Consider the following 26,595-nt stretch of genomic DNA (forward strand, 5'->3'; position numbering starts at 1 on the left):
TGGTCGTTCCTGCAGGGCCCACCATGGTACCCACTGCGATCTCATGCGATATAGTGTAACTACGATCACATTAGGCAAGTTGACCCCACCAGGACATTACCCTGAAGAAGACTGTTAGATCTAAATACCCTACGCTCTTCCAAGTGAATGTCATTCCTCTTATCCCGCGCTTACCGAGTTGGGTTCTACATGGGGTGGACATAACTTAACCCCCGGGCCCACTCAATGGTTTACCCTTCGATCTACCAGTTAAAAGAAATGGGTACTGGATGATGTAAAAATGTCCCTCTATTTTGCTGAATAGTATTATAGATCCGTATTTGCGGCTTAATTTACTATTACTCATGTCATTTCCATTTTTTTTCCATTGTGAGAAAAGCTTATGATGCATTGAGAGCATCATAAGCTGAGATTTTATGGTATAGAGCTGAGATTTTATGGCATACAACCTGTTGAACAACAAATGCTAATAACTTGGTCAAAGGTTACTATTCAAGATGTTAACGACCCATTGATTTTTATTACCAAATGCTTAAAAAACTGCATCCCGAGCAGTTAATAATTCGTGACATTTTCAACTGGGAATAGTTAATACTCATAATTTTAGTAAGCTACTTGAGTTCTATAATATAATATTGTTTATTTTAGAGCAAAAAAAAAGAAAAAGGAGGAAGTTTTTATTGGCTTTACTGCTGAAAGCACAAGCTAATAAAAACTTTGCTTTGTGTTTAAGCTTATGTTCAAAGTTCATTTATTTTTGGATGGACACTGTGACATGTTGATCTATGTTTATGTTAGATTCGTTGGTCTGTATCAACTTTGTTTATAATTTCAACTTCTCGGTTTTTTCACAATTTAAAATATTTTTCAATAAAAATTATCTTTAGTGACAATCAAAGCCACCACTATAGCATTTTTTTTTTTTTTTCTAAAAATTATTTTTGCTTTTACTCAAGACCGCCAATAAAGTTCAAGTGAAAATTCCGGAGTATATAAACAATATATTTTTTTGGGATATGATATCACCACTACCAAGGTTTAAAATTTCGGTTTCGGAACTTGGAATTTTGGAATTTCGACCGAAATTTTGAAATTTCAGTCGAAATCTGGTACATAACCTGAAAACCAATATTTTATTTAATATTAAATTTCGGCCGAAATGACCAAAATTTCTGTAAAATATTAAATTAATATAAAAAACAGTTTTTTTTGGGTCAAATTTCGGAATAACCGAAATTTCGGCCGAAATAAATGACCGTTTCGGTTTTGGTTGATTTCGGATTTCGGTCGAAATTTAAAACCATGACCACTACCATATTTTTTATGAGAGGAATTCTAGACTGAAGGGAGCCCTTGAAAAAAGAGGTGAGAGGGCTCCCCCATTGCCTGCACATCACCATCATATTTGACTTTTCAGCCGTTATTAATGCATGCTGGTGATGTGTAGCCACTAGGAGAGCCCTTTTACCTCTTTTTTGCAAGGGCTTAACCTTTCTTACCAAGCTCTAGGAGCTTGCTTTGGCTCATATAAGGCTTTGCTTAGTTTAAACACATAGTTTGGGTGCTTGTCTTCAGATCCTATGGTTGTTCTACATATACCTCTTCCATTATATAGTCATTCAAGAATGCACTCTTTATATTCATTTGGTATAGTTTAAACCCTTTATGACATGCGAATACTAGTAGCATTCTAATGGCTTCTATCCTAGCAACATACCATTTTCAGTGTATAATACCATGGAGATCTCTGAAATATTCTCTTAGGATTGTTGGGCAAAATGGGTAAGGGATGAGGAATATTTGATGGACATGTGAAGAAAATGATGCTTCAAGGTGCATTACGTACCATGTCACTTTCCCCAAGACAATATTTGCCCACTAATTGATGAATTGATGTAAACCTGGTTTCCAATTAAGCCTAGTAGACAGAATTTATTGATGTCATGCACTAACAGAAACAAACTCAAAACATCCGTGAATTTGCCAAGTCTTCGATATACTGATTTCTGCTTCCACGTGATAATAGATATTCATAGAGAAAGAAACGTAAATAAAAGGAAAAAAAGGAATTTAGAAATCTCTAAAGAAAGTGAAGAAAATTCATTTCTAGTTAAAAGGCACCCTTTCCTAGGACATAATCAATGCGGGCTTCTAATCTGACCGTTATATTGTGCCTAATCAGTATTCCAAGTTCTAGATCACCTTCTGTAGTGATTGTTAGCTAGTGTAAAGCCACAATTTGCCTCATAAATGTTATTTGACTGTTGGATCGCAACCGATTGCCAACAAATGATATGGGTCATACCCGATCGAGTTTTGATCCATCGGTGCTCTTCTGTTCGCAATCCAGATTGTATCCGCTCATGATCGTTCTCATCTGATTAGATCATTCGCTCAAGATCTATACGGGTCATGATCAACACTTAGAATGATCAAGGGCCCAACTCCATTAAGAAAATTTTAACGCTCTCAACAGTTCCTCACGATGATGCGCAAGGTTCAAAGTGTATCAAACGGTGCAACTAGCGCCCTACAGCCCAAGCCCAAGCGCTTGTATCTCTTGTTGAATGACATGTACGTGCAATCGAAGCATGAGAGTAATTGAAGGGTTGTTAGTACTTATTAATCCCTCTCCACTCTTCCCATTTTCCAAGGTGGGATTCTTTCCCAGACCGATTATACACCCACTTTCAAAAACACTCTTTTCAAAATAAAACCTTTTATTTTTAAAAACCTTTCTTTATTATGAAACTACTTAGCATTCTTTTAATTACTATACCCTTTGCAATACACACAACCCAACCCCTTCTCTCCTTACTTCATTCTCTATCCATACTCTCAACAACTAGTTTTCTGCCAACCCATTTTCAAAAACACCCATTCTCAAGATAAAAACTTTATTCTAAAAAAAGATCTTTTTCGACCGAAATTTTGGTTTTTCCGAAATTTGACCCAAAAAATCTGTTTTTTTAATATTAATTTAATATTTCACCGAAATTTAATATGGAATAAAATATTCGTTTCGGGTTATGTACCAGATTTCGACCGAAATTTCGAAATTCCTGGGGCCGAAACCGATACCTTAACCGGCAGATTTTTACCACAGACCTCATGCAAATCCCTACTTTGTTGAAGTGCTAGTAGTATCCAGTCATTCACAAACAGAATAATCTATCTAAATTAACACACATGTTGGACACTAGAACCAGGGGCGGAGCCACATTTAGCGTGAGGGTGGCCATGGCCGCCAATGACTTGCAAATGCCCCAAGTATAAAATCGTGGCTCCGACCCTGAGAACCATTGATCTGATGATGGGCTACCACGCACCATAATGGCCTAAGGCTCATATTGGATATCATAGAACCAATTAAACAAAGGGTGATGATAAATCATCGCACCTGTTGTAGGATAATTCGCACCCCTTTTAATGTGAATTGACGTCAAAAAAACGTTTAAGTCTGCCCACGATTCATGTTAAAGTGGTGTGTATTTATCATACAGGGGTGCAAATTTATCATCTCCCTTCAACAAAATCCAATAATTATTTCCCATGTCTTTACACACGCCACTGGGCCATGCCTAATCTATCTAGATTAGAGACATCTACTATGCCAACAAGTTCTTTAATTTGAGATTTTATATTGATTTCTCCGCGGACTGACCAAACGTGTTTCCCCATATTGTGTGAATAGGCTATTCGTTCTGTTCCATTCTCGGTCCTCTACTTGGTTACCATATCATTATTCTTTTAGAAATATAAATCAGGAAAAAGGCCACCTTGTGCTTACTACTATATTTTTATTATTTTGTTTTTACCAAGAAAAAGAGCCACTGGCTGGCTGGATCACCCTGACCGCATTGTATAGATCGGACAATACTAACCCTTCATATGAAGGGAAGCAGAGGTGTGCAATTATTGTGAAGAAAAAGATCAAGGGGACTTATATCCAACCTACCATGTTTTTATACTATGACTGGATGTAACAACCCGTGGAAAGCTAATTAAAAATTGGGTTTACATTACATTTCCAATGCATCTTAACGAGTGCCTTAAGCAAAACCCTTAAAAATATAGAAGGTCCAAATTCAAAGGGTGTCTTGCTCGGATGGTGAAGATTGTATAGCAACTATTAAAGAACAAAGTCTAACATCGTAGACATCATCTAGCAGACTTATGTAGTAAACTTCCCCAGTTGGGTGAATGGGTGGTGAAAATTTTGTTTGTCAAACAAAAAGATGAGTGCAGATATCAAAACAAAGGAATGCGGATATTAAACTCAATATCATATATGTTTTTACTTTTAGACCAAAAGTACACACATATTGAATGGCCACCCACTACAATTTCATATATGTTTAAACTTTTCAGCTGTTTTTGAGCCCTTCCCTCGGGTCTTGCTTTTTGCTTTCTCGTTGTATCTCTCTTTTGATTCTTAATATATCTAGTGGCGGTCTTGCCTAATCCCAGCTTACTCATAAAAAAAGATAAAAAAAGGGAAATGATATATCCGCCCCTTATAATCACCAGGAACACTCAGTGAATCAATAACTAAAGAAGGGCTGTTGTACTTATGTCAGAAGAATTCAATGTCCCTGGTTGCTACAAACACTGACATGGGTGTTCCTGGTGATCAAAAGGGACGGATATTTCACTTCCCAAAAAAAAAAAGCTGCGTCTTTTATTTAGAAACCTTTGTTTTCAAAATTTTCCGATGGGCTGTTTGGATGTAAGGAAAAAAAGTAAACTAATTTGGGATTTGCTCGCGGATGGCTTTTGCACGTTAGTACAGCCACCTCAGATAAATTAAATGAATAAGACAAAATCTGAGTGCATGGAAATATCATTTCCCATGGTACCAAAATATCATTACATTACCTATGGAGTATGGACTATTCAAATGAGAAAAAATAAAATGAAAAGCCCAACAGAAATACATCATCATCAAGGATATAGTTTTTATTTTTTTTTCCATTCAGAGTTTCCACCCAAGAAGATTCAAAGACGAAGAACAACAAGAGCCCTTGATATTTGAAACCTCGACCTTCCAAACCTTCATCTCACCGTCCAAACTCCCACTACAAACTGAAAACCCACCAAACCCTTCATCCCAAACCGCAACCAAAGACTTCACAGCCTTCAAATGCCCTTCCAAAACACCCAAACAACAATACCTATTATTATTCTCCCCATCCTGTTTCCAAATCCTGACCGTCCGATCAGCCGACCCACTAAACAAGAAATCCGACACGTTGATCAAACATAGAATGGCCCCACCATGTCCTCTTAATGCCCCCGTCACCGTCATATAGTTAGCACTGTCCTCTCTTTCCCAAACCAAGATCGAACGGTCACAAGCTCCCGAGAACAAAATCGAACCGTCATGATTCAACGCCAAAGCATTCACAGCAGATTTATGTCTCTCCAAAGTCGCAATCAAAGAATGCTTTTTATTTTTCTCCCCCCCTTCTATTCCCCTGGCCCACACCCTAATCTTACAATCCGCTGACCCCGTAAAAACGGTCCCGTCAAAATTAACGGCGACAGCATTAACCGCGTCTTCATGCGCGTTATTTAACGACTCGACACAACGGAGATCAGACGTTCGCCAAATCTTTAAACTCTTATCCCAAGAAACAGAGTATAGAAGGCCGTTACTAACCGCGATGCTGGTGACGGCGTCAGCGTGTTGGATCCAGAGGCATTTCTTGTGCCGTCTAATTCTAACGTAGTTTTTAGGGAAAGCGAAACGGAGTAAACGGTCGTTAACGGTGGGGAGAGAGGTAAGGAGTCGGTGGCGATTTGAGGCGTTGATTTCCCAGACGCGGATTTTGGAATCTTGATGAGCGGTGAAGATTTTACCGTCGGAGAAGGCGAGGGATTTGATAGAGCCGGAGTGAGGATTTGTGAAGGATTCGAGTTGGGTGAGATTTGGGAGGTTGAAGATTTGGATTTGGGATGAAGAGGCGGAGTAGAGGAGATTTTTTGTGGGGGAGAGGGCGAGGGAGGTGGTGATGTGGGAAGAGGAGGGTTTGAGGGAGGAGACGAGGAGGTGGGAGATTGTTAGGGTGGTGGAATTTGAAGAATGCGGGGGTGAATTTTGAAGGGAAGGGACGGAAGGGAGAGTTTGGATGGAGAGATTAGTTGGGAGAGAGGTGGTGGTTTCGGAGGAGGAAAGTGAGGTGGATAGATTTTCTGAGCTACTGAATGAGGAGGGAATGATTTTAGGAGGTGGTTTTCGTTTTTGGGTTGAACCTTCTTCGACCGCGGTGCAGGTTGCGGTCGAGCAGGTGGCTAGCCACGATCTGAACGGCATGGAGGCAGAGAGAGAGAGAGAGAGAGAGAGAGAGAGAGAGAGAGAGAGGGCTTTGTTTGGGTGGGTTATATGGGAGTTTTGGAGTGGGGTGGGAAAGGAAAGGGGAGGGGGTGGGACAGAACTGAGAAGAGAGGACGACGGTTTCTGATTTGGTTGGTCCGAGGTTAAGGACGAAGAAGAGGATAGAGTCTAATTGGGGAATTTATTTTTTTGGGTTCGGTGTCTTTTAGGCTTCTCTTGTCGGCTTATGGCAATTTCAATTTCTAGGGAGAGATTCTCGGTAGCTGAGAAAAAAGAAATTGGAAGTTTTAGAGTGTAGTTTAAAAATGAGGAAATCTAAAGTGAAGGGCACCCTTCCTAAAAATCAAAATCAGATGAAAGGATGCCCCCATTGGTTATTCATCATACAAGTGCATTTATGACTGCAGAGGAAATTGTAAAAATAAATGCAGTTTAGTTACCTCATCACAGCTGAGTGCATTTATGACCGCACTGGAAATTGTAAAAATAAATGCACTTTGGGGATGAGTAACCCAATAGGGGGCACCCTTTCATCTGATTTTTCAAAGGGCGTCCTTCAGTTTAGGACTCTTTAAAAATTAAAAAGATATCAGCACAATCCTGTTCTAATAATTGCACGAACTTAGGTTGTCTTTTTCATTTCTAATTGGCTTGTGTGGGCATTTTGGTAAGAGTTTCTAAAGACTTTTCAAAGATGAATGCAGTTCCCAAAAAGCTCTCCCAAGCCCAATAGGAAAAAAAAGAAAAAGAGAAGTTGAGTTAGTGCAATTATTAAAACATAGCTGTACTGATATCATTTCCCTTGAAAAATTTAAATTGTTAAGGGGAGAGAACTATTTCCACGTAAAATGATGTCGGCATCCCATGTGATGATCGCACTTCATACTTTTTTAATAGCTTTATAAAGGGCTATTGAGAGAATCTATTAAAATCTAATTAGGACCATGTTAGATTGATCTTTTCAATCTAACAACCCACAAATCTAATCAAAATTTTATTCTATTTGGCTGCAAGTATTTACCTCGTAGATTAGGGGTGAATGTAGTCAACAGGTTAGAGAAGATCATTGGATTTACCTGGAACCTACGCTGTAGAATAGCGGCAGTACAGTCAGTTTGTCGAGCTCGTAGAGAAGTGAAATGGAGTGTCCATACCAATATAGAGAGGAGAGAAAATAGAGACCTAGAGATAAAAAGCATCATTGCCAAGAAATCCATGCAAAATTCCAACTTTTTTGTGGAATATTGCATGGATTTCATAGGGAAGAGACATGGGTGACACATCAGAGGGAATGTATTGACTAACCTGAGTCTTTCTAATTGGCTGACTTCACTAAGAAGTCGGTTTCTATGTTTATGCTTTACTGCCAGCCAGGTTGTCTTCACCTTGGTTGCCATTTTCAGTTGCTCAGACCTCTCCTAACACTTAATCTCCACGTGTCACACTGTTATTGGAGGTTGGATCTTTACCCCAACAAATCCTAATAATGTTAGGACACCATGAGCCATATGAGGCTCAAAGTATACATCCAATTAATTAATTGGAGAAGAGGTTACGTGAGATCAATGGATGAAGTTAGAGAGAGAGAGAGAGAGGATTGGGTTTCACTTCAAACAAGATTTCTTATCCTTGTCTACTTTTTTAAACAAGATTTCTTATCCTTGTCTACTTTATTAAGATAAAAAAAGGTTTAAGTGCAAGCATCCCTAGGACCAATACAAAATATATACATGCAACTAAGGGTGTCAATTTTGGCTCGGGCTCGGAAGCTCGCTCGAGTTCGGCTTGAATCCTTAACGAGCCGAGCCAGCTTGCCAGGCTCGTTAAGCTTAACGAGCCGAGCCCGATTTAGGCCGGGCTCGGCTCGGCTCGTTAAAGCTCGTTAAGAATTTAATATATTTAAATATATATATTATATATTAATATATACACTAAAAGGGTTGTCTAGGGAGTGAAAGGGGGAGGCAAAATATGTCACTTCATTTTTGGAACCCCATTTGTTACTTGGACCACCCCCCATAGTGTAAAAAAAGTAGTCAAATTACACTAGATAGGGCTGTCCAAGGAAGATTAGGGGTGTGAACTTAATATAACCCGAGCTCGGTAAGGCTCGCGAGCTTGGCCGAGCTTGACCGAGCCCGAGCCGAGCTTTTGAGCTTAACGAGCCGAGCCGAGCCGAGCTCGGCTCGTTTACACCCCTACATGCAACAGCCGAATATTTGACCCATACATACGTACAAACAAGAAATTCTGCCCTATTGGTCGACCACCATCGTCTCCTCAGGGAGAGATGTCGTCTTGTTTATCAGACTAAGCTAAACTACATAATATCTTCTTTATATATATATTAAAACTTTAGTCAAATTATCCGGAACTTAGTATACAAATTATCTCCATTAATCTTTATTTTATGTATACAACATAACAATCATCATTCGTCAACTACCAAAGAACAAATAAATATCTCGGGAATTTTGTTACGAACTCGAGAATCTCGCGATAAATACTTCCCATTTTTGGAGTTATAAAAGTGTGTACAGCTATAAAGTTTCCTTCTTTTGCTCGAGTAGGCAAGTTGCAACGCGTTTGCCAGAAGACCAGGTTCATTTCATATCATCTGGTGGAGAAAACGATGGAAGAAAAGCCGAAGAAGACAATGATAGTTTGTTACTCCACCATAGCAAAATTGCCACCATTTTCCTTTCTTCTCAACACATTTCTACAGGGAAACATACAACAAAATACAATATAATAATAATAATAGGTTACAGATATTGGCACTACCATGTTTTAGTAATTGCACAAACTTCTATTCTCTTCTATAATTTAAATAAAATCTCCCAAAACCCAAATTAAAACAGAAAAAAACTTCTATTTCTTCTATTATTTAAACAGCTCTCAAAATTCTAAAAAAAAAAAAAAACTCTCAAAAGCTAATTAAAACAGAAAAAACAAGTTGAGCTTTTGTGATTATTAAAACTTTGGCAGTGCCAATATCAGTAGCTAAAGAAAATATCAAGGATGCACATATAATATAATATGGCATTAATAGAAACGTGGTGCAGGTCTGGTTCCATTGGAGTGTAGAGGATATTGTATTTATAAGGAAGAAAAGAGAGGATTTGGGTCTCCAAGTTGTCAAGTTGAGTCTGTAAAAAGTGGAGGTAGCCCTCCACCGTTTGCAAGGCCAATCGAAGATTGGTATCAAGTCCACAAATTAGAAAAAAAATGATTGGATAGAGGTACAGAGTAACAAGATGATCTTGTCTAGATGAATGAAAATTTACCATGATACAGTGCACACATGGCATATGTGCTTGGTGATCAGGACCGTTGATCTGATAGGCCCACACGGGACGACCCAGGGTCCAGCGTTGAATAGTCATTTCATTCACAAGATAAGAGTCACGCAAGAATCAACAGCTTAAAAATGTCTTAAAGAATGACTTGTATAGTTGTATCTCATGTTTGTTCCAAGGTCTAGAATCAAGCGATTGATATGGGCCAAAGGGTATTAGGCAAGATTTGTGATGGCCAACAATATTGAGAAAATCACCAAACGCATGGTAATGAGTTGATTCGATTGCGTGGGAATGGGTTGATCCTTATGATGCACGCAAAAACCACAGTTTCTCACTCAATACGAAGCGTTATTCAAGTTCTATTTTCGTCATATTATTTGTAGCCTGATTTTTTAGGCATCAAATCCCTTCATTCAACATGATTTTGGTATCATTGAGAAGTTTTTTCGATTACCTAATTAACGAGCCGAAGTTATAGGCAATTTATGGATATGGTACATTTGTATTACATAATTTTTATTTTTGGCTTGTTTTAGTCACATTAAGCTTTTAAGGTTTCTTTTTCTTTCAAGTAATTATTATCCAAAAATTATATTGGACGTCTTCAAATTACTGAATGAAAATTGGCCTTTAGGCTTTGAGTTCCTTGAGAACTTTTGGGTTGCTAGGATTAGCTCCTACAAGAGTATTTTCAAGTTTCGCTCAGAGAAACTCGACTTCAACAGGATCGAAGCAAATTTCATCCCCTTTGACGGTGATCGAATTATTCTATTCGGAATTTTATAAGTGTTGGTTACCAAGCTAATGGGGCAATAGTTTGTGATATTCATTCGTCAGGACTGAATTTTAGAAAGAAACATATATTCGATTCACCAATTAAATCTCAATTTGGTTGTTATTCTAGCTTTATATGCAAGTGAGGAAACATCTTGCTAGAGGTATTTGCTCGCAGGAGCTTTTATTTTTTCCCTTCACATCCTTCTCTCAGTGTTGAAGCACTCTCCGCATCTGCCACTTCACTATCGATGCTGGTGTGGCATCATTGTTTGGGCCACATAAAAGCTAGAGTGTTACTTTTTCTAGTGTTTCAACCATTCATCTCGTCTAGTCTCTAGTATTACAATTGTGTCCCACTCTCTGTATTTTTCTCTTGAGCTTGTTCATTAGGATGTTTGACATCCAGAACCAATTTTTCATAGATTTGGTTGTCACTATTATGCTATCCTGGTTGATGATTATTTGTGTCACATGGATTTACCTTCTTTGTAACAACTCAGATGTATTTATGATTTCTCTTACTTCCATAGTCATGTTAGTGAGCATTCAGGCTATTGCATGGCATCCTCCGCAGCAATTTTCCTTCCCACATACACCATTACAAAATAATGTAGCAAAACCAAAACATTAGCACATTTCCAGAGCCCAATTATCTATCTTATTTCACTCTAAGACACACTAGTCCATGTCATTAACATCCTTCTGTTCACCACTCTCGGCCAAGATCCCCTTACTCAGGTAATCACCAGAACAGATCCAAACTTTTATTTCTTAGATCATTGGGGTGCAATTATTATGTGCATATGCCTTCCACTAGGAAGAAAATCTCCCCAGGACAATTACTTGAATGTTTGTGGGATGTAGTGATAACCACAAGAGCTACGGGTGTTGCTATCGGCCACTCTCGGCCAAGATCCCCTTACTCAGGTAATCACCAGAACAGATCCAAACTTTTATTTCTTAGATCACAGGGGTGCAATTATTATGTGCATATGCCTTCCACTAGGAAGAAAATCTCCCCAGGACAATTACTTGAATGTTTGTGGGATGTAGTGATAACCACAAGAGCTACGGGTGTTGCTATCGTCTTGCAAAATCCTAATCTCATGTCATCTTAGCTTCGATCAGGCCCGATCATCGTTTTAAATTTCGCCCAAATCCGAAATTTAGGTCGAAATATTTCGGTGTTGGTTTGGATCGAAACTGAAAGTACATTGAATAAAAAAATACAGGATTTTGCCGAAATTCCGAAATTTTGCCGAATTGAAATTTCGTTTTTCACCCTTTACAAATTTCCATTGAAATTACATAAATTTCCACTGAAATTTTATACATTTTGGTGGAAATCAAAAAAAAAAAAAAACAGAATTTTACCAAGGCTTTACATGATTTCAGCAAAAATTTTCACTGAAATTGAAATATTTCGGTTTCTGTGGTGGCCGATACCGACGTGTAAATCCTTGGCCCCTGTTTTTTGACCCATTGAACATCAAACGTGAGATGGGGGCGATATCTCGTGACATGCCATTTGTGTGAGATCCTACTTCAGTCTCTGGTCTTTTGATTGTCAATCACTCTAGCTCTATAAGAGAAGCATTATGTTCATCAGGGGAACAAGTAGAATCAGCAAGCTCTAACAATTTATTACTAAATTTATTACGCCAGCGGATGAGCCAATGACAATCAGTGAGGCAACTCCTACTGACAAGTAGATAGCAGCTATATAAGAAATGGGGGCATTCTACCACAACGAGACCTGCGACGTAGTTTTCATGCCTACAAGGAAGAATTTCATAGGCTACAAGTGGGTGTACAAGCTCAAAAGTTGACGCCACCATAGAAAAATACAACGTTTGACTAGTGTCTATGAGGACAGGGAATCGACTACAATAAGACATTTAGTCCAATAGTCAAAAAATAGAAAAAAAGAACAGTCCTTACTCTAGCCAATACATTTGGTTGGACACTTAGCCAGATAGACACTGATAATGTTTTTCCTCATAGATCACTGAAAGAGGAAGTGTATACAGAGTAATCAAAAGGATTTGAGAGTACAAGCAGGATCACTTTTCCTGCAACCTAAATAAGGTGATCTAGATTGATATAGGCTACCGGGTATGATTCGACAAATTACATCACGCACTTGAGTAGAGTGCAGTGGAACAGAAAAATTAAGCTTGAGAACTTTGTTCATTAAAGTACTTTCACTCTAGAATGGTTATGAATCTTATGATAGTAGTGTATGAGGACGACATTATTATCACAGGGAGTGACAACAGAGATTCTGGGTCTCAAAAACAATATGAAAGGTACCTTTGACCATGGTTTTAGATTTCTACCAAAATCGACCAGAAACTACTGATGTATTCCTATTTTCCTAGTTTCTCACTCAATACGAAGCGTTATTCAAGTTCTATTTTCGTCATATTATTTGTAGCCTGATTTTTTAGGCATCAAATCCCTTCATTCAACATGATTTTGGTATCATTGAGTAGTTGTTTTGATTACCTAATTAACGAGCCTAAGATCACACGATTTGGACTCGAACTAGGAAGTTATAGGCAATTTATGGATATGGTACATTTGTATTACATAATTTCTATTCTTGGCCTGTTTTAGTCACATTAAGCTTTTAAGGTTTCTTTTTCTTTCAAATAATTATTATCCAAAAATTATATTGGACGTCTTCAAATTACTGAATGAAAATTGGCCTTTAGGCTTTGAGTTACTTGAGAACTTTTGGGTTGCTAAGATTAGCTCCTACAAGAGTATTTTCGAGTTTCGCTCAAAGAAACTCGACTTCAACGGGATCGAAGCAAATTTCATCCCCTTTGACGGTGATCGAATTATTCTATTCGGAATTTTATAAGTGCTGGTTACCAAGCTAATGGGGCAATAGTTTGTGATATTCGTCAGGACTGAATTTTAGAAAGAAACATATATTCGATTCACCAATTAAATCTCAATTTGGTTGTTATTCTAGCTTTATATGCAAGTGAGGAAACATCTTGCTAGAGGTATTGCTCGCAGGAGCTTTTATTTTTTGCCTTCACATCCTTCTCTCAGTGTTGAAGCACTCTCCGCATCTGCCTCTTCACTATCGATGCTGATGTGGCATCATTGTTTGGGCCACATAAAAGCTAGAGTGTTAATTTTTCTAGTGTTTCAACCATTCATCTCGTCTAGTCTCTAGTATTACAATTGTGTCCCACTCTCTGTATTTTTCTCTTGAGCTTGTTCATCAGGATGTTTGACAACCAGAACCAATTTCTCATAGATTTGGTTGTCACTATTATGCTATCCTGGTTGATGATTATTTGTGTCACTTGGATTTACCTTCTTTGTAACAACTCAGATGTATTTATGATTTCTCTTACTTCCATAGTCATGTTATTGAGCATTCAGGCTATTGCATGGCATCCTCCGCAGCAATTTTCCTTCCCACATACACCATTACAAAATAATGTAGCAAAACCAAAACATTAGCACAGTTCCAGAGCCCAATTATCTATCTTATTTCACTCTAAGGCAACAAAGCATCTCTACATTGAGGCCTTCCACACACTAGTCCATGTCATTAACATCCTTCTGTTCACCACTCTCGGCCAAGATCCCCTTACTCAGGTAATCACCAGAACAGATCCAAACTTTTATTTCTTAGATCATGGGGGTGAAATTATTATGTGCATATGCCTTCCACTAGGAAGAAAATCTCCCCAGGACAATTACTTGAATGTTTGTGGGATGTAGTAATAACCACAAGAGCTACGGGTGTTGCTATCGTCTTGCAAAATCCTAATCTCATGTCATCTTAGCTTCGATCAGTCCCAATCATCGTTTTAAATTTCGCCCAAATCCGAAATTTAGGTCGAAATATTTCAGTGTTGGTTTGGATCGAAACTGAAAGTACATTGAATAAAAAAATACAGGATTTTGCCGAATTGAAATTTCGTTTTTCACCCTTCTTTACAAAATTTCCACCGAAATATTAAAGATTTCCACCGAAATTACATAAATTTCCACTGAAATTTTATACATTTTGGTGGAAATAAATAAAAAAAAAAAAACAGAATTTCACCAAGGCTTTACATGATTTCAGCAAAAAATTTCACTGAAATTGAAATGTTTCGGTTTCTGTGGTGGCCGATACCGACATGTAAATCCTTGGCCCCTGTTTTTTGACCCATTGAACATCAAACGTGAGATGGGGGCGATATCTCGTGACATGCCATTTGTGTGAGATCCTACTTCAGTCTCTGGTCTTTTGATTGTCAATCACTCTAGCTCTATAAGAGAAGCATTATGTTCATCAGGGGAACAAGTAGAGTCAACAAGCTCTAACAATTTATTACTAAATTTATTACGCGAGCGGATGAGCCAATGACAATCAGTGAGGCAACTCCTACTGACAAGTAGATAGCAGCTATATAAGAAATGGGGACATTCTACCACAACGAGACCTGCGACGTAGTTTTCATGCCTACAAGGAAGAATTTCATAGGCTACAAGTGGGTGTACAAGCTCAAAAGTTGATGCCACCATAGAAAAATACAACGTTTGACTAGTGTCTATGAGGACAGGGAATCGACTACAATAAGACATTTCGTCCAATAGTCAAGACTAGGAAAAAGAAAGAAAGAAAAGAACAGTCCTTACTCTAGCCAATACATTTGGTTGGACACTTAGCCAAATAGACACGGATAATGTTTTTCCTCATAGATCACTGAAAGAGGAAGTGTATACAGAGTAATCAAAAGGATTTGAGAGTACAAGCAGGATCACTTTTCCTGCAACCTAAATAAGGTGATCTAGATTGATATAGGCTACCGGGTATGATTCGACAAATTACATCACACACTTGAGTAGAGTGCAGTGGAACAGAAAAATTAAGCTTGAGAACTTTGTTCATTAAGTATTCTCACTCTCGAATGGTTATGAATCTTATGATAGTAGTGTATGAGGACGACATTATTATCACAGGGAGTGACAACAGAGATTCTGGGTCTCAAAAACAATATGAAAGGTACCTTTGACCATGGTTTTAGATTTCTACCAAAATCGACCAGAAACTACTGATGTATTCCTATTTTCCTCCCCACCGAAATATATACTGAGACTATAATCCATAACAGAAGCAAAATTGTAAGTATATTAGTAGTTGTATACTAAATCAGAATTTATGTGAATAACATGTACAATGAGGTATGTACTAAATTAACAGACCTAAGCGACAGCAAATGCCACTAGGTTTTTTATGTTGAGAAACTATTATGGATGGTTGTTTTGCTTTTGTAATGGTTTCTAAGTGTGTATTTATGCTTATTCTATCATTTTCTCAAGTTTTATCTTAAAATTCTATCATTTGCATATGTTTCCACTTTCCATACGTTTCCATTGATTTTACAGGATTTCCACTGAAATTTCCTGCCAAAACCAAAAATAATTTATTTTCATGGCAATCGAAACCAAAATTTAGAACCTTACCTTTTATTTTTGAAAAATTACCCCCCACTCTAAGTGACACATGGCTCGAGCCGTCGCCCGAGTCACATGACTCACTCAACTACCCAACTTGGAACAGGCGAGTCAGAAATTGCACCATGAACCCAACCCATACAGAGCCAGGGCTAACCATCCACACCACGCCCTTAGAACCTTACCTTTGACAAGGACCAAGAAGAGTTTCGGTATTCTCTTGGAGTACAGGTAGAAAGATCATACGAAGGAATGTATCTAACTCAAAAGAAATACACGACGGATCTTCTTAAAAGATTCAAACCAATTATTTCTAAACCCTATTAGCACATCTGAATATAGAATATGGTCAATGGAAAAGGAGAAGATCAAAGATCCTCGTACATTTTGAAGAATGGTATGGGCACTTCGAAACATATTAGCACGTTTGCAATATAGAACAAGGTCAATGGAAAAAGAGAGAAGACCAAAGATCCTTGTACATAATGAAGTATGGTATGGGCACTTCAGTACCTCACATAACATAACCTATACAGTGAATCAGGTTTATTAGTACCTATATGATCTGAAATAGGAATATCTTAAGGCAGCCAAGAGAATTCATAGATAAATCAGGGGCACATTGGAACATGCTTACTCTATAGCACATAAGAGAGTATGGATATTCATATTCAAATTGGCAGCATATCGAGACGCACACAAGTCAGGGTCCGGGTATCATGCTCAACTTATGATTGTATAATATCATAGAGCGGCAAAAAGCAAAAGATTGTATTTACATTGAGTGAGGAGGCAGAGTATTTGGCTTCCATCCCGTTGAGACATCTCCTTAAGGGGCTACACTTGAGATCAGGTTCACATCTTTATTGTAACAATCGGAGTGCCATCAAACTATCTCGAAATCCATAGAATAGTAAGATAGATTCTCAATACATCTATGAAAAGGTTGAAGATGGTGAAGTTTATCCAAGCTACACTGCAAGTAAATAACAAATTGTTGATGTCTTCACCAAAATGCTCCATAGAACACGTCATCTTGAGGAGGTGTTAAAAAAGGTAGAATTTTATTCAAGTATTGTGGTCATTTGACCTTATATATCACTGAATAGAGTTTAGACAGCACAGTTTCTCTCTTTTTTCTTTTGGTAGGAATGGTAGCCTCTAGGCATGGCACGGATCGAGCATCTGGCTTCTCATTGTATGCTCATTCATAGTGGAACAAATTAACACATGGCTTCTCCTTCTGCACCGCCGAACCCAGACTGGTGGGCTGACCCTGAAGCTTATCTTAGATCCATCATTGAGCAACTAGCTAAGAATAACAATCACCAAAATCATCGAGAAGCGTGTCTGAATGCTCTACAGAATAAGACAAATTCTAGTGAGCATAAAGATGCTAGTATTAGGGATATTACTAAACAAATGAATGGCAGGAGAAATTTGGCTCAAAGAAATGGGGTTCAATGACCCCCACACCGTCCATATTGAATATCAAGAGCCCTTTTAGGCCTCTTAGGCATCCCCGGCCTCATAGAATTCCACACCCACCCATTCTTGAGGAAGAGTACTGGGATGACCATGAACCTGTGTGCAACCCGCATCGGCGAGATAGGCTGGAGACATCATGAAGTCATGAAGAAGGTTAAAGTTGAAGCACATTCTTTCAATGGTCGACATGACCCTAAAATTTTCCTTGATTGGATGACAGACATAGATTACTACTTTGATCAGTATGAGATGTCGGAATACTGACGGGTTAAGTTTGCAAAAATGAAACTTACGAGTCATGCCAAATTATTTTTGATCAATTTGGAGCAAAAAATGCTAAAAATGGGACAACCTCTTACAGTTCAGTGGGATCACATGAAATAAAAGCTAAGGGAGAAATACCTTCCCACAATCTACAGGGAAAGCCTTTTAGAGCAGCTACTAAATCTTCGGCAAGGTAGCATGTCCGTGGCCGATCACATAAATTTTTTTGATGAATTGATGGTCTGATATGACATTGAGGAGGATCCCATGGTGACTTTTACAAGGTTCAAGTCTGGATTAAGATTAGAAATTCGAAGAGAAATGGCCCCTCATGTTCTAGTATCCATTGAGCAACCATTCCAACTGGCCCTGGAATTTGACCAATAATAGAAAACCTTTTCACTCCACTTCTAGTGTTTCCAGACCAGATCACACCTCCCAATTCCAACAAAGAGAAAACAACGGAAAGGGAGTGGCAACTGGAAATTCTAAGAATGAAGGCAAGATAGTGTGCTTTCAATATCAGGCACAAATCCTCTCTTTTTCCAAGTATTCAGATGACCAAGATTAGCAAGGCAGAGGTTTGTCGTTCATTACCCAATTAGTTAGCACCAACCCCTTTGAAGAACACAAAATATACAATGTTGATGATGAGGCGAAAGATAACAGGTTTTACAACGTCTACAAAAGAAAATGAACTGAAACAAGAAAGAACAAATCCATCTTCTCCTCATCCGTGCATCAAATAACTGACCCATCTAACAAAACAAAATCCCTACTAGGAAATGATCAATTCTTTCACTTCATAAAGAGGTAATCCACTATCATGACAATTTGCCCCTCAATAATCCAAATCAAGCCAAAGTTACTTATACCAGGCATTGAAACCAAACCATCCAAGCTAGAGCAGCTAGAGTCATACAGAGTTACAAAGAATGCCAAAGCTTTTCTGAATCTACATGGATATTTTTTAACTTATAAAAAAAGATCAAAAGCTCCCTATTAAAAACTAAAGATCCCATCTGGATGATCTGAATAATCAAAGCATGTAAGAAATCTCTAGGCAGCTGTATATACGCTAGTTATAAATGAATGCATAATTATATGCCACAATCAGTAGATTCAGTACCACCACACATACACCCATGTTTGTATGCACATGTAATTACAAACATGTGTATGTGATTCTATAAAAACATGAAAGTAATTCATCTCTTTCACCATTCAAACCAAAAAAAAAACATGAAAGTACATGCATACAAAAGCTAGCAAATTCCAACTACCGTTTCTGTGATTAATCTAATCATACAGTTCAGACAAACATATCCAGCACAACTGGATAAATCATGGTTGACCTAATTAAGGACTGTCTTTTTATAATTATTCTTTCAATATCCATTTGATAACTGAACAATCACAAAATAAAATTATCATTCAAAAAAATCACAAAATAAATTTTTAGTTAAAATCCCCACAAACATCACAAATCAAAAGTTGGTCATTCAAAATCCAATTCTTATCACCATAAACTGATTAAAAAGGACAAAAAAGGAGACTTAAAATCAGCAAAGAACAAAACCTAAGTCTGCCGCCTAAGACGTTTTCGTAGCTTCTTATACTTGTGCTTGTTCATTTTCTTCTTCCTTTTCTTCTTCACGCTATCCGCCCATATCGTCGCGGCCTCATCAGCTTCAGATTGATGGAACCCACATGGAGAAATTGGGTTCAAATCAAACATATATGGGAAACTAGGGTAAAACTGAAAGGGAGGCTGATAGAAGAGGGTGCTCTTTCTAAAACCCAGAAGAGGAATGGTAGGGTTTTTCTCATCTGGGTTGAGTTTAGAATCTTGGTTTTCAGGAGAAATGAGCGGGGTTGAAGGATTAGAAGGGATGTTGAAGATAGGAATGATTCTCAGAGCAGAAGGTTTTCTAAGGAGTTTATGGAGGACAGCGGCCATGGATGTGTTTTGGTAGTTTTACACTTTTACTCTTGTTATGGACTCTTGGATAAAAGATAAGAGATGAACAGCGAGTTTGAGTTAGAAGGGTTTCAAATTTCGGTTTCGAAATGCACCGAAACCGAAATTTCGGCCGAAATCCGACGAAATCACATTAACGGCTATTTTTTCTCGTCTCGTACATAATTTCGACCGAATTTCGGTAATTTAGGCTAAAATTTCGGACGAAATTTCGGGATAAACTAAATTTCGGCCGAAAAAACTACATTTGGGGTATTACCATTTCAGTCTCAAATGAAACCGGTCTCAGACCAAAATTTCGGATTTGGACGAAATTTAAAACCATGACATCTAAAACCATGGTTTAAAATTTAAGTTTCGGTACCGGTTTCGGACTCCTGAAATTTTGGAATTTACAGCGTCCGTAAAGACAGAAGGATGTAAACGGTATTTTACAAAAAAAATTTAAGATGGAATCCTCTTTTACAAATTTGTTTTCCTTTTTTGCTTTATTAAAAGTACTGTATGGCCCACCCCATAAGAAAATCCAAACCGTCCATTAGATGGGCCATAGCCTAAATAGGATGTGCTTCAAAAATCATTTCCATAGGTTGATCCTAACCCTCCGATCTTAATGTTAGAGGGTTAAGATAGGTTGATCCTATGGAAACGATTTTTGAAGCACAACCTATGTAGGCTGTGGCCCGTGTAGAAATTGAAAACGCATTTTGGGAGAAGATTCTACGTTTCTACCTATTGAAAGAGAGATAAGAGGGTGCATAGAAAACACCATATATGGATAAGATAGAGCATGTGAGGAAACCCCATATTTAGAACTTAGAAGGGGAGCCAGGACATGCAGACGTGGGTTGGGATGATTGACGTCAACCTTTCCCTTTAAACAACAACACCTTGGGTAGGGGGGCAAAAGTTCATACTAAAAATTGAGATTTTAGATCGGTGGCTAATATTTAACTGGCTCCAAAATCTGTACAAGATGTTCCAGCCAAAAAAGGATACTGTGGGCCTCCTTAAAGACTATTATTCCTCTATTACTTTAGTTGCACAGTACTGTGTTTTGCTTTCAACTTGTTGGTCAGGAATGGAGACTTTCTCTGAGAAAGAGAGAAACTTCAAAACTTCTAAAGAAGGGAACTGTGGAGCCCATTATTTCTTCTTTCTTAAAGGGTATTTGCTAGGGAATTTCTCAAAAGGCATTTCGTGGCTGGCTGTTGCATGAGAGAGCAGCCACCTCAGAACAAATTAATTGAATAAGACAAAACCTGCAAAAATCTCTAGCAAATCCATTCTTAAAGATAAAGTTGTACATTTTTTTTATATTCCCTTCTTTATTAAATCACCATGTGAAGTATCCCCTCCATTTATTTCTTTTCTTCTTTGTTTCTAATAATTTTGGCAAATTCATAGATGAAGTAAGGAAGCTATTCTCCTTTCCAGTCTAAAGAAATCTCTCCCTTGGTTTAGCTAAAAGTAATCAGTCATGAATCATTCCTGGCTAATGATTTAGCAAACTCATCAAATCAAACTCCCATCTTCTTTTCATTTCAGAATGTAATAAAAGCTCGTTTGAGGGAGACAACACTATCAATAATCGTATCCTCAGAGAAAAGGGATAAGCAAGGTAGTGGATTCATTGGCTTTATTCCTTCTGTTTTCCTATATAAACTTACTTGCATGCATGCCTTCACCTCACAAGCAATCCCCAACTCTCCTCCCTAGATTTTGTTCCCTTAGTGTTGTCTTATTTTGCACTGAAGATGCAAATGATGAGGAGCGAGCCCGCAGCAAAGATGCAAATGATCAGGGGCGAGCGCCACCTGTTTTCGTCTTCGGACGACAGCGCGGTGATGAAGCAAATCCTTACAACCCATGCGCCCGATGGCCGAGAATTTGATGTCAGACCCCTTCTCAGTGTCGTGGAGGACATTTTGCAGCGGGCCACCCCGACGATTGTAATAGTATGGCTGCACTCCCTTAAATCCATCTTCTAGTAGAATATTTATTTATAATCATCATCATCCTTGTCGCCATTCTTATTGATTATGAAAAAACAAAGCAAAATTTGCACAGATGAAGCTACTTACACTCATCCTTAGTATGCCTAGATTTTGCGTATGCAGTATTTTCTTTAATAGATTATTGAAAAAGTACCACAAATTAAATAAGAGAAGATTACAAGATTAAAAGTACCTTATCTATATCTGATTACCCAAAGAAGTTCTATTTCTACTATTGTTTCTACCACTGTTTCTTCTTTCTATTTTTGTTCTGCTTCCTATTCTTCTTCTGCGGCTAATATTTCTATTGATGCTATTAGCCTATTACTGCTGCTACTGCTGCTGCTGCAACAAACAGTGTTTAAAAACTCCTTGACTCGGCAAGGAACTCGCCCGAGTCGACTCCTTTTTACCTCGGCCGCATTCCGCGTTTTACCACATCCGCGTTCCGCGTTTTGCCTTACAAAGTCAATAAACTCCTTTGACTCTCCCGAGTTATGACCTTGTCAACCGTGTTAACCGCGTTCTTGGCCGCGTCCGCGCCGAGTCAACAAGGATTTTTCTTGGCCGCGTTCCGCGTCAAATCCGCTTTTTTAAACACCGGCAACAAATGCTTGATCATTTCATGTTAATTATTTGAGGTTTTATGCAGGGCCAACAAGCGCATGAAGCCATGGATGACAAGACCCAACAAGTGGGACTTGTTGGTATGCTTGAAGCTCTCGCTTACACTATCCATAAGATTGCGTGCGAGGTAAATCTGCAAACCCATAACTTATGTTAACATCTGATTTATGGAGATGGTATATAAATCCGTTGGTAAAAGGGGGTTTTCTTGTAGTGAATTATATCTCTTACGTAACGTAAACAAGCGAGAAAAAGTGGGTCATAAGCGTCTGTACAACTACTTTCTAGATCTTTAATGGTTATAATTCATTTCTTTTTCATGACTATTTCATAAAATTCCCAGGTAACGTGTAAGTGCTCTGGTGGCGGAGATGCACATGTCACAACAGTGGCATTGTTCAACACATTATCAAACTATTCATGGGATGCAAAGGTGGTGTTGACATTGGCAGCTTTCTCTATGAGCTATGGGGAGTTTTGGCTCACAGCTCAACTTTACACTGTTAATCCCCTCGCCAAATCAGTGGCACAACTTAAGCAATTGCCAGATATCTTAGAGCACACCGACGCCTTGAAGCCGCGCTTTGACGCCCTCACCAGCCTCATCAAGGCAATGCTAGATGTTACTAAGTGCATCATTGAGTTCAAGGAGCTTCCAGAGGAATACATTTCTCCTGACGCACCTCCCATGTCCATGGCCATGGCTCATATCCCCACAGCTGTTTACTGGACTATTCGAAGCGTCGTGGCTTGTTCTTCCCAGATCATTGGTCTCATAGGCTTGGGTCATGAGTAAGTAAAATACCAAACCAATTGCTTACACATCTTTCTTTGTTTTCTTCTTCTTCTTCATTAACATCAAGACAGTTGAAAAACTCAAAAACCTATTTATATTCAGAATGAAAGCTGGTCATGCCGAGTTAACTCGAACGAGTGACTGATGACTCAATAGGAACGTTACTTTACATACATGTAGAGTTTACAATGAATATTGTGTTAGCTACTTGTGCAGGGCTAATTAGGCATGCTATTTATAATGTGACCCAAACTATATATTTACATAGATTACTCGTATAACAGACTGAAATTCTTTGATTTCAGGTTCATGTCATCGACCACAGAGGCTTGGGAACTGTCGAGCTTGGCCCACAAGGTTAGCAACATACATGGACACCTCAGGAAGCAACTATCTATTTGCTATCAGCATATTGGTCAGTAGAAAGACTTCCTAAGTTACAACATGATTTCAATTAATTTGATATTAGTTAAACATTAATCCAATATAGATCGTGCCAAATTTAATTAGAATCGGCAGTTAGTGTGTGTAATGGTAACATGTCATGCTGCTGAGATACAGATGAGAAGAAACACATTGAAGCTTACCAGACGCTCATACGCCTCTTCGAAACGATCCATATCGACAACATGAAGATCCTCAGGGCGTTGATTTATTCGAAGGATGATATGCCTCTCATTGATAGTAGCACCAAGAAAAGGGTTTGTTTTGAGCCTCGACTGCTTAATTTTCCGTTTATTTGACCAAGAATTCATGTAAAAGACATATCAAAGAGGAACAAGATGCTTATAAGAAAAAACTGATGCCTAAACATACTTGACGTGCTTGAATAATGATAATTAGGTCAAAAAAATGTTATTCTCAAGTGGATAAACAGTATTCATATGACAATATTTACTTCAAGCAAAACATGGGTATTATTTCATCAACCTTTTTTTATCATTCTCATGGACATTATTTCATCAGCTTGAAGACCATTATCTGTGTGTCATCATGTTTTGATATCCGTGTGTGATCATGTTTTGATAATGGGACGAACTCGCCTTGTTTTGTTTTAAACATCTGTCAAAGGCTATTACAATTCCCAAAAAACTCAGTTGCCATGTCAGAGAAGTATAAAACAAAGTGAGTCATCCCATTATCAAAAAGTGGTGGCACTAATATATGTATGTATGTATAGATACATAATTGGTCACTAAACGCCATATTTTAAGGATGTTCCGCCATTCCAACTCCTTTTTTTTTGCTCTTATTCTTTTTTTTTTAATCTAAGGGTATTGTACATATGTAAATCTTTTTTATATTTATACCTTTTAGATAATCACCACACATTTCTTAATTACCCATCGCAGGTAAGCGTGGAGGTACTGCGAAGGAAGATTGTAATCCTCTTCATTTCGGACCTTGATATCTCCCGTGAGGAGCTATTCATTCTTACACAGTTCTACAATGATACCCACCATGGCAAGACAGAGAGGCACTACGAAGTGGTCTGGCTCCCCGTGGTGGATAAAACAATCCTGTGGACTGATGCAAAGCAAGAGAATTTCAATCGTTTGTTTTCTTCGATGCCATGGTACTCGCTAAACCATCCTTCTTTGCTTGAACCTGCTGTGATAAGATACATCAAAGAGGTGTGGCATTTCGATAAGAAGCCATTGCTAGTAGTGTTGGACCCCCAAGGGAGGGTGGTGAACCAAAATGCGCTCCACATGATGTGGATATGGGGAGGTCTAGCCTTCCCTTTCTCAGGCTTGAGGGAGGAAGCCCTTTGGAAGGAAGAGACATGGAGGATGGAGTTTTTGGTTGACGAAATTGATCCTTTGATGCTTCAATGGGTATGACTTTTAACTCTTATTTCATGTATTTCTTGTTCGTATTATAGTGAATTACAGACATATTTTCAGATTATTATAAAGACTTGGGCCCTTTCTTGAGATTGATTATTATTCCATTACGTGAACAAAGGACATTCCAAAACTTTAATTTATTCAAAGAATGTTCCAAAATTTTACTTTATTCAAATCTATGTGCACTGCCTAATGTTTTGCCACAAATATAAACATTTTTTTTTACTATAAGCTAATCGAGTTTTACTTTTCTATAGGCAAGGGAAGGTAAATTCATTTGCTTGTATGGAGGGGAGGACATCGAATGGATTAGGAAATTCACATCTGCAATGAAGCATGTCATAAAGGAAACACGAATCCCCTTAGAGATGGTATATGTAGGAAAGAGTAACCCCAAGGAACGAGTGAAGAAAGCCGTCTCAAGCATCGCCGAAGAAAAATTGAGTGGATACTGGCAGGACCCGGTGATGATATGGTTCTTCTGGGTCCGCTTAGAGAGCATGTGGCACTCAAAAATGCAACAAGGGAGGACGATTGAGAATGATCCTATACTGCAAGAGATTATGTCGATGCTTAGTTTTGATGGTAGTGATGAGGGTTGGGTTGTGATAAGTAGAGGAACAGAGATGGTAAAGGCTCATGGAAAGAAAATCACCGAATGCTTGACACAGTTTGAGAAATGGAAGGCCAGTGTCGACACAGACGGATTCATCGCAGCACTGACAAATGCTCTTATCCCATACCAGACTCATGAGCACTGCACTCGTCTTATCCTTCCAGGGGATACAGGGAGGATTCAAGAGAAAGTGGTGTGCGCTGAGTGCAAACGCCCTATGGAGAAGTACATCCTTTACCGATGCTGCACTGACTAAATTTCGACATGGGCGTGGCAATAAGTAAGAGAATTAGGTGTGATTTTAAGATATCTATTGCTGTTAAATTCTACATGAGGGAGTGATTGTAAGGGCTTTGTAGTAGCTATCATTTTATGTGGACAGTTTATAGTCTACGTGTTTGTTTACTTTCCATTAAGAGTGAAATGTGATAATAAAGTTGTATTGATATTAGCAAGTAAAATGCTTTTGATTATTATTATTATTATTAGGGATTTGCTAGCGTCCATCGCAAAAGGCATTTCGCGGCTGGTCTGTCGCATGCCAGATCAGCCACCTCGTGAATGAAGACAGCACCTTCTGTCACCATTCACGAGGTGGCTGTCTGACGTGCAACAGACCAGCCGCGAAATGCCTTTTGAGATGGACGCTAGCAATTCCCTTATTATTATGTTCTGTTTTCCTAAGCTAAGGAATCCATTTGTATGCAAAAAGGATTGCGGTTGAGTCCATCAATTAGCCAATATAATCTCATTATGGGTCACAGGTAGATCATACAAGTGTCAGATCTTACATCAGACGGACGATCCTAACCCTTTCTTCAAAATAGGCATTACAATTACATTCTCCAGAAAAAAAAAATTTACCACTGATATTTGTACGTACTCCTCGATTTAGCATATCGGATCTCCGTTCCTAATTGACCAAGCATTTTCCAGTACATTAATATTGCCCTGGATCATAAGTTCATAACATCAATAGTCACAATCCACATGCATGTCAAAGGTCCGATGGCTAAACACTAAAATTTGAGGTCGAAAAACCCATTGATGTTAATCCTCCTTTTAGAATTTCAGGACACTATACA

General features: G+C 38.4%; 2 protein-coding genes and 1 long non-coding RNA gene across 3 annotated transcripts; 1 reads left to right on the forward strand and 2 right to left on the reverse strand.

Moving 5' to 3' along the window:
- Window positions 1-4,940: 4,940 nt before the first annotated feature.
- LOC143846009 (Transducin/WD40 repeat-like superfamily protein) lies at window positions 4,941-6,473 on the reverse strand. The gene has a single exon (XM_077354418.1). It carries the CDS (start codon window positions 6,314-6,316, stop codon window positions 4,976-4,978), a length of 1,341 nt encoding a protein of 446 aa, XP_077210533.1. The 5' UTR covers window positions 6,317-6,473; the 3' UTR covers window positions 4,941-4,975.
- Window positions 6,474-8,658: 2,185 nt separating this feature from the next.
- LOC143846079 (uncharacterized) lies at window positions 8,659-19,656 on the reverse strand. Its single transcript, XR_013234644.1, has 2 exons — window positions 19,223-19,656; window positions 8,659-9,056 (listed from the first exon to the last, which is right to left on the reverse strand). It is a non-coding gene; the product is annotated as an uncharacterized LOC143846079 (long non-coding RNA).
- Window positions 19,657-21,301: 1,645 nt separating this feature from the next.
- LOC143892387 (protein SIEVE ELEMENT OCCLUSION B-like) lies at window positions 21,302-25,971 on the forward strand. The gene is made up of 7 exons (XM_077396978.1): window positions 21,302-21,582; window positions 22,274-22,375; window positions 22,592-23,040; window positions 23,350-23,459; window positions 23,606-23,745; window positions 24,397-24,882; window positions 25,152-25,971. Exons 1-7 carry the CDS (start codon window positions 21,382-21,384, stop codon window positions 25,764-25,766), a joined length of 2,103 nt encoding a protein of 700 aa, XP_077253093.1. The 5' UTR covers window positions 21,302-21,381; the 3' UTR covers window positions 25,767-25,971.
- Window positions 25,972-26,595: the final 624 nt, after the last annotated feature.

This window comes from Tasmannia lanceolata, unplaced genomic scaffold (genome assembly GCF_043159265.1).
Source record: "Tasmannia lanceolata isolate RefF3 unplaced genomic scaffold, GAP_Taslan_0.1 ptg000015l, whole genome shotgun sequence".
Classification (NCBI taxonomy): Eukaryota; Viridiplantae; Streptophyta; class Magnoliopsida; order Canellales; family Winteraceae; genus Tasmannia; species Tasmannia lanceolata.

Excerpts from the sequence above, each read along its gene's own strand:
- LOC143846009 (XM_077354418.1), bottom strand. The coding sequence starts at position 6,316 with ATGCCGTTCAGATCGTGGCTAGCCACCTGCTCGACCGCAACCTGCACC.
- LOC143892387 (XM_077396978.1), top strand. The coding sequence starts at position 21,382 with ATGCAAATGATGAGGAGCGAGCCCGCAGCAAAGATGCAAATGATCAGG. Across the intron at positions 23,041-23,349 it reads CTCATAGGCTTGGGTCATGA|GTTCATGTCATCGACCACAG; the intron begins GTAAGTAAAATA and ends CTTTGATTTCAG. Across the intron at positions 24,883-25,151 it reads ATCCTTTGATGCTTCAATGG|GCAAGGGAAGGTAAATTCAT; the intron begins GTATGACTTTTA and ends ACTTTTCTATAG.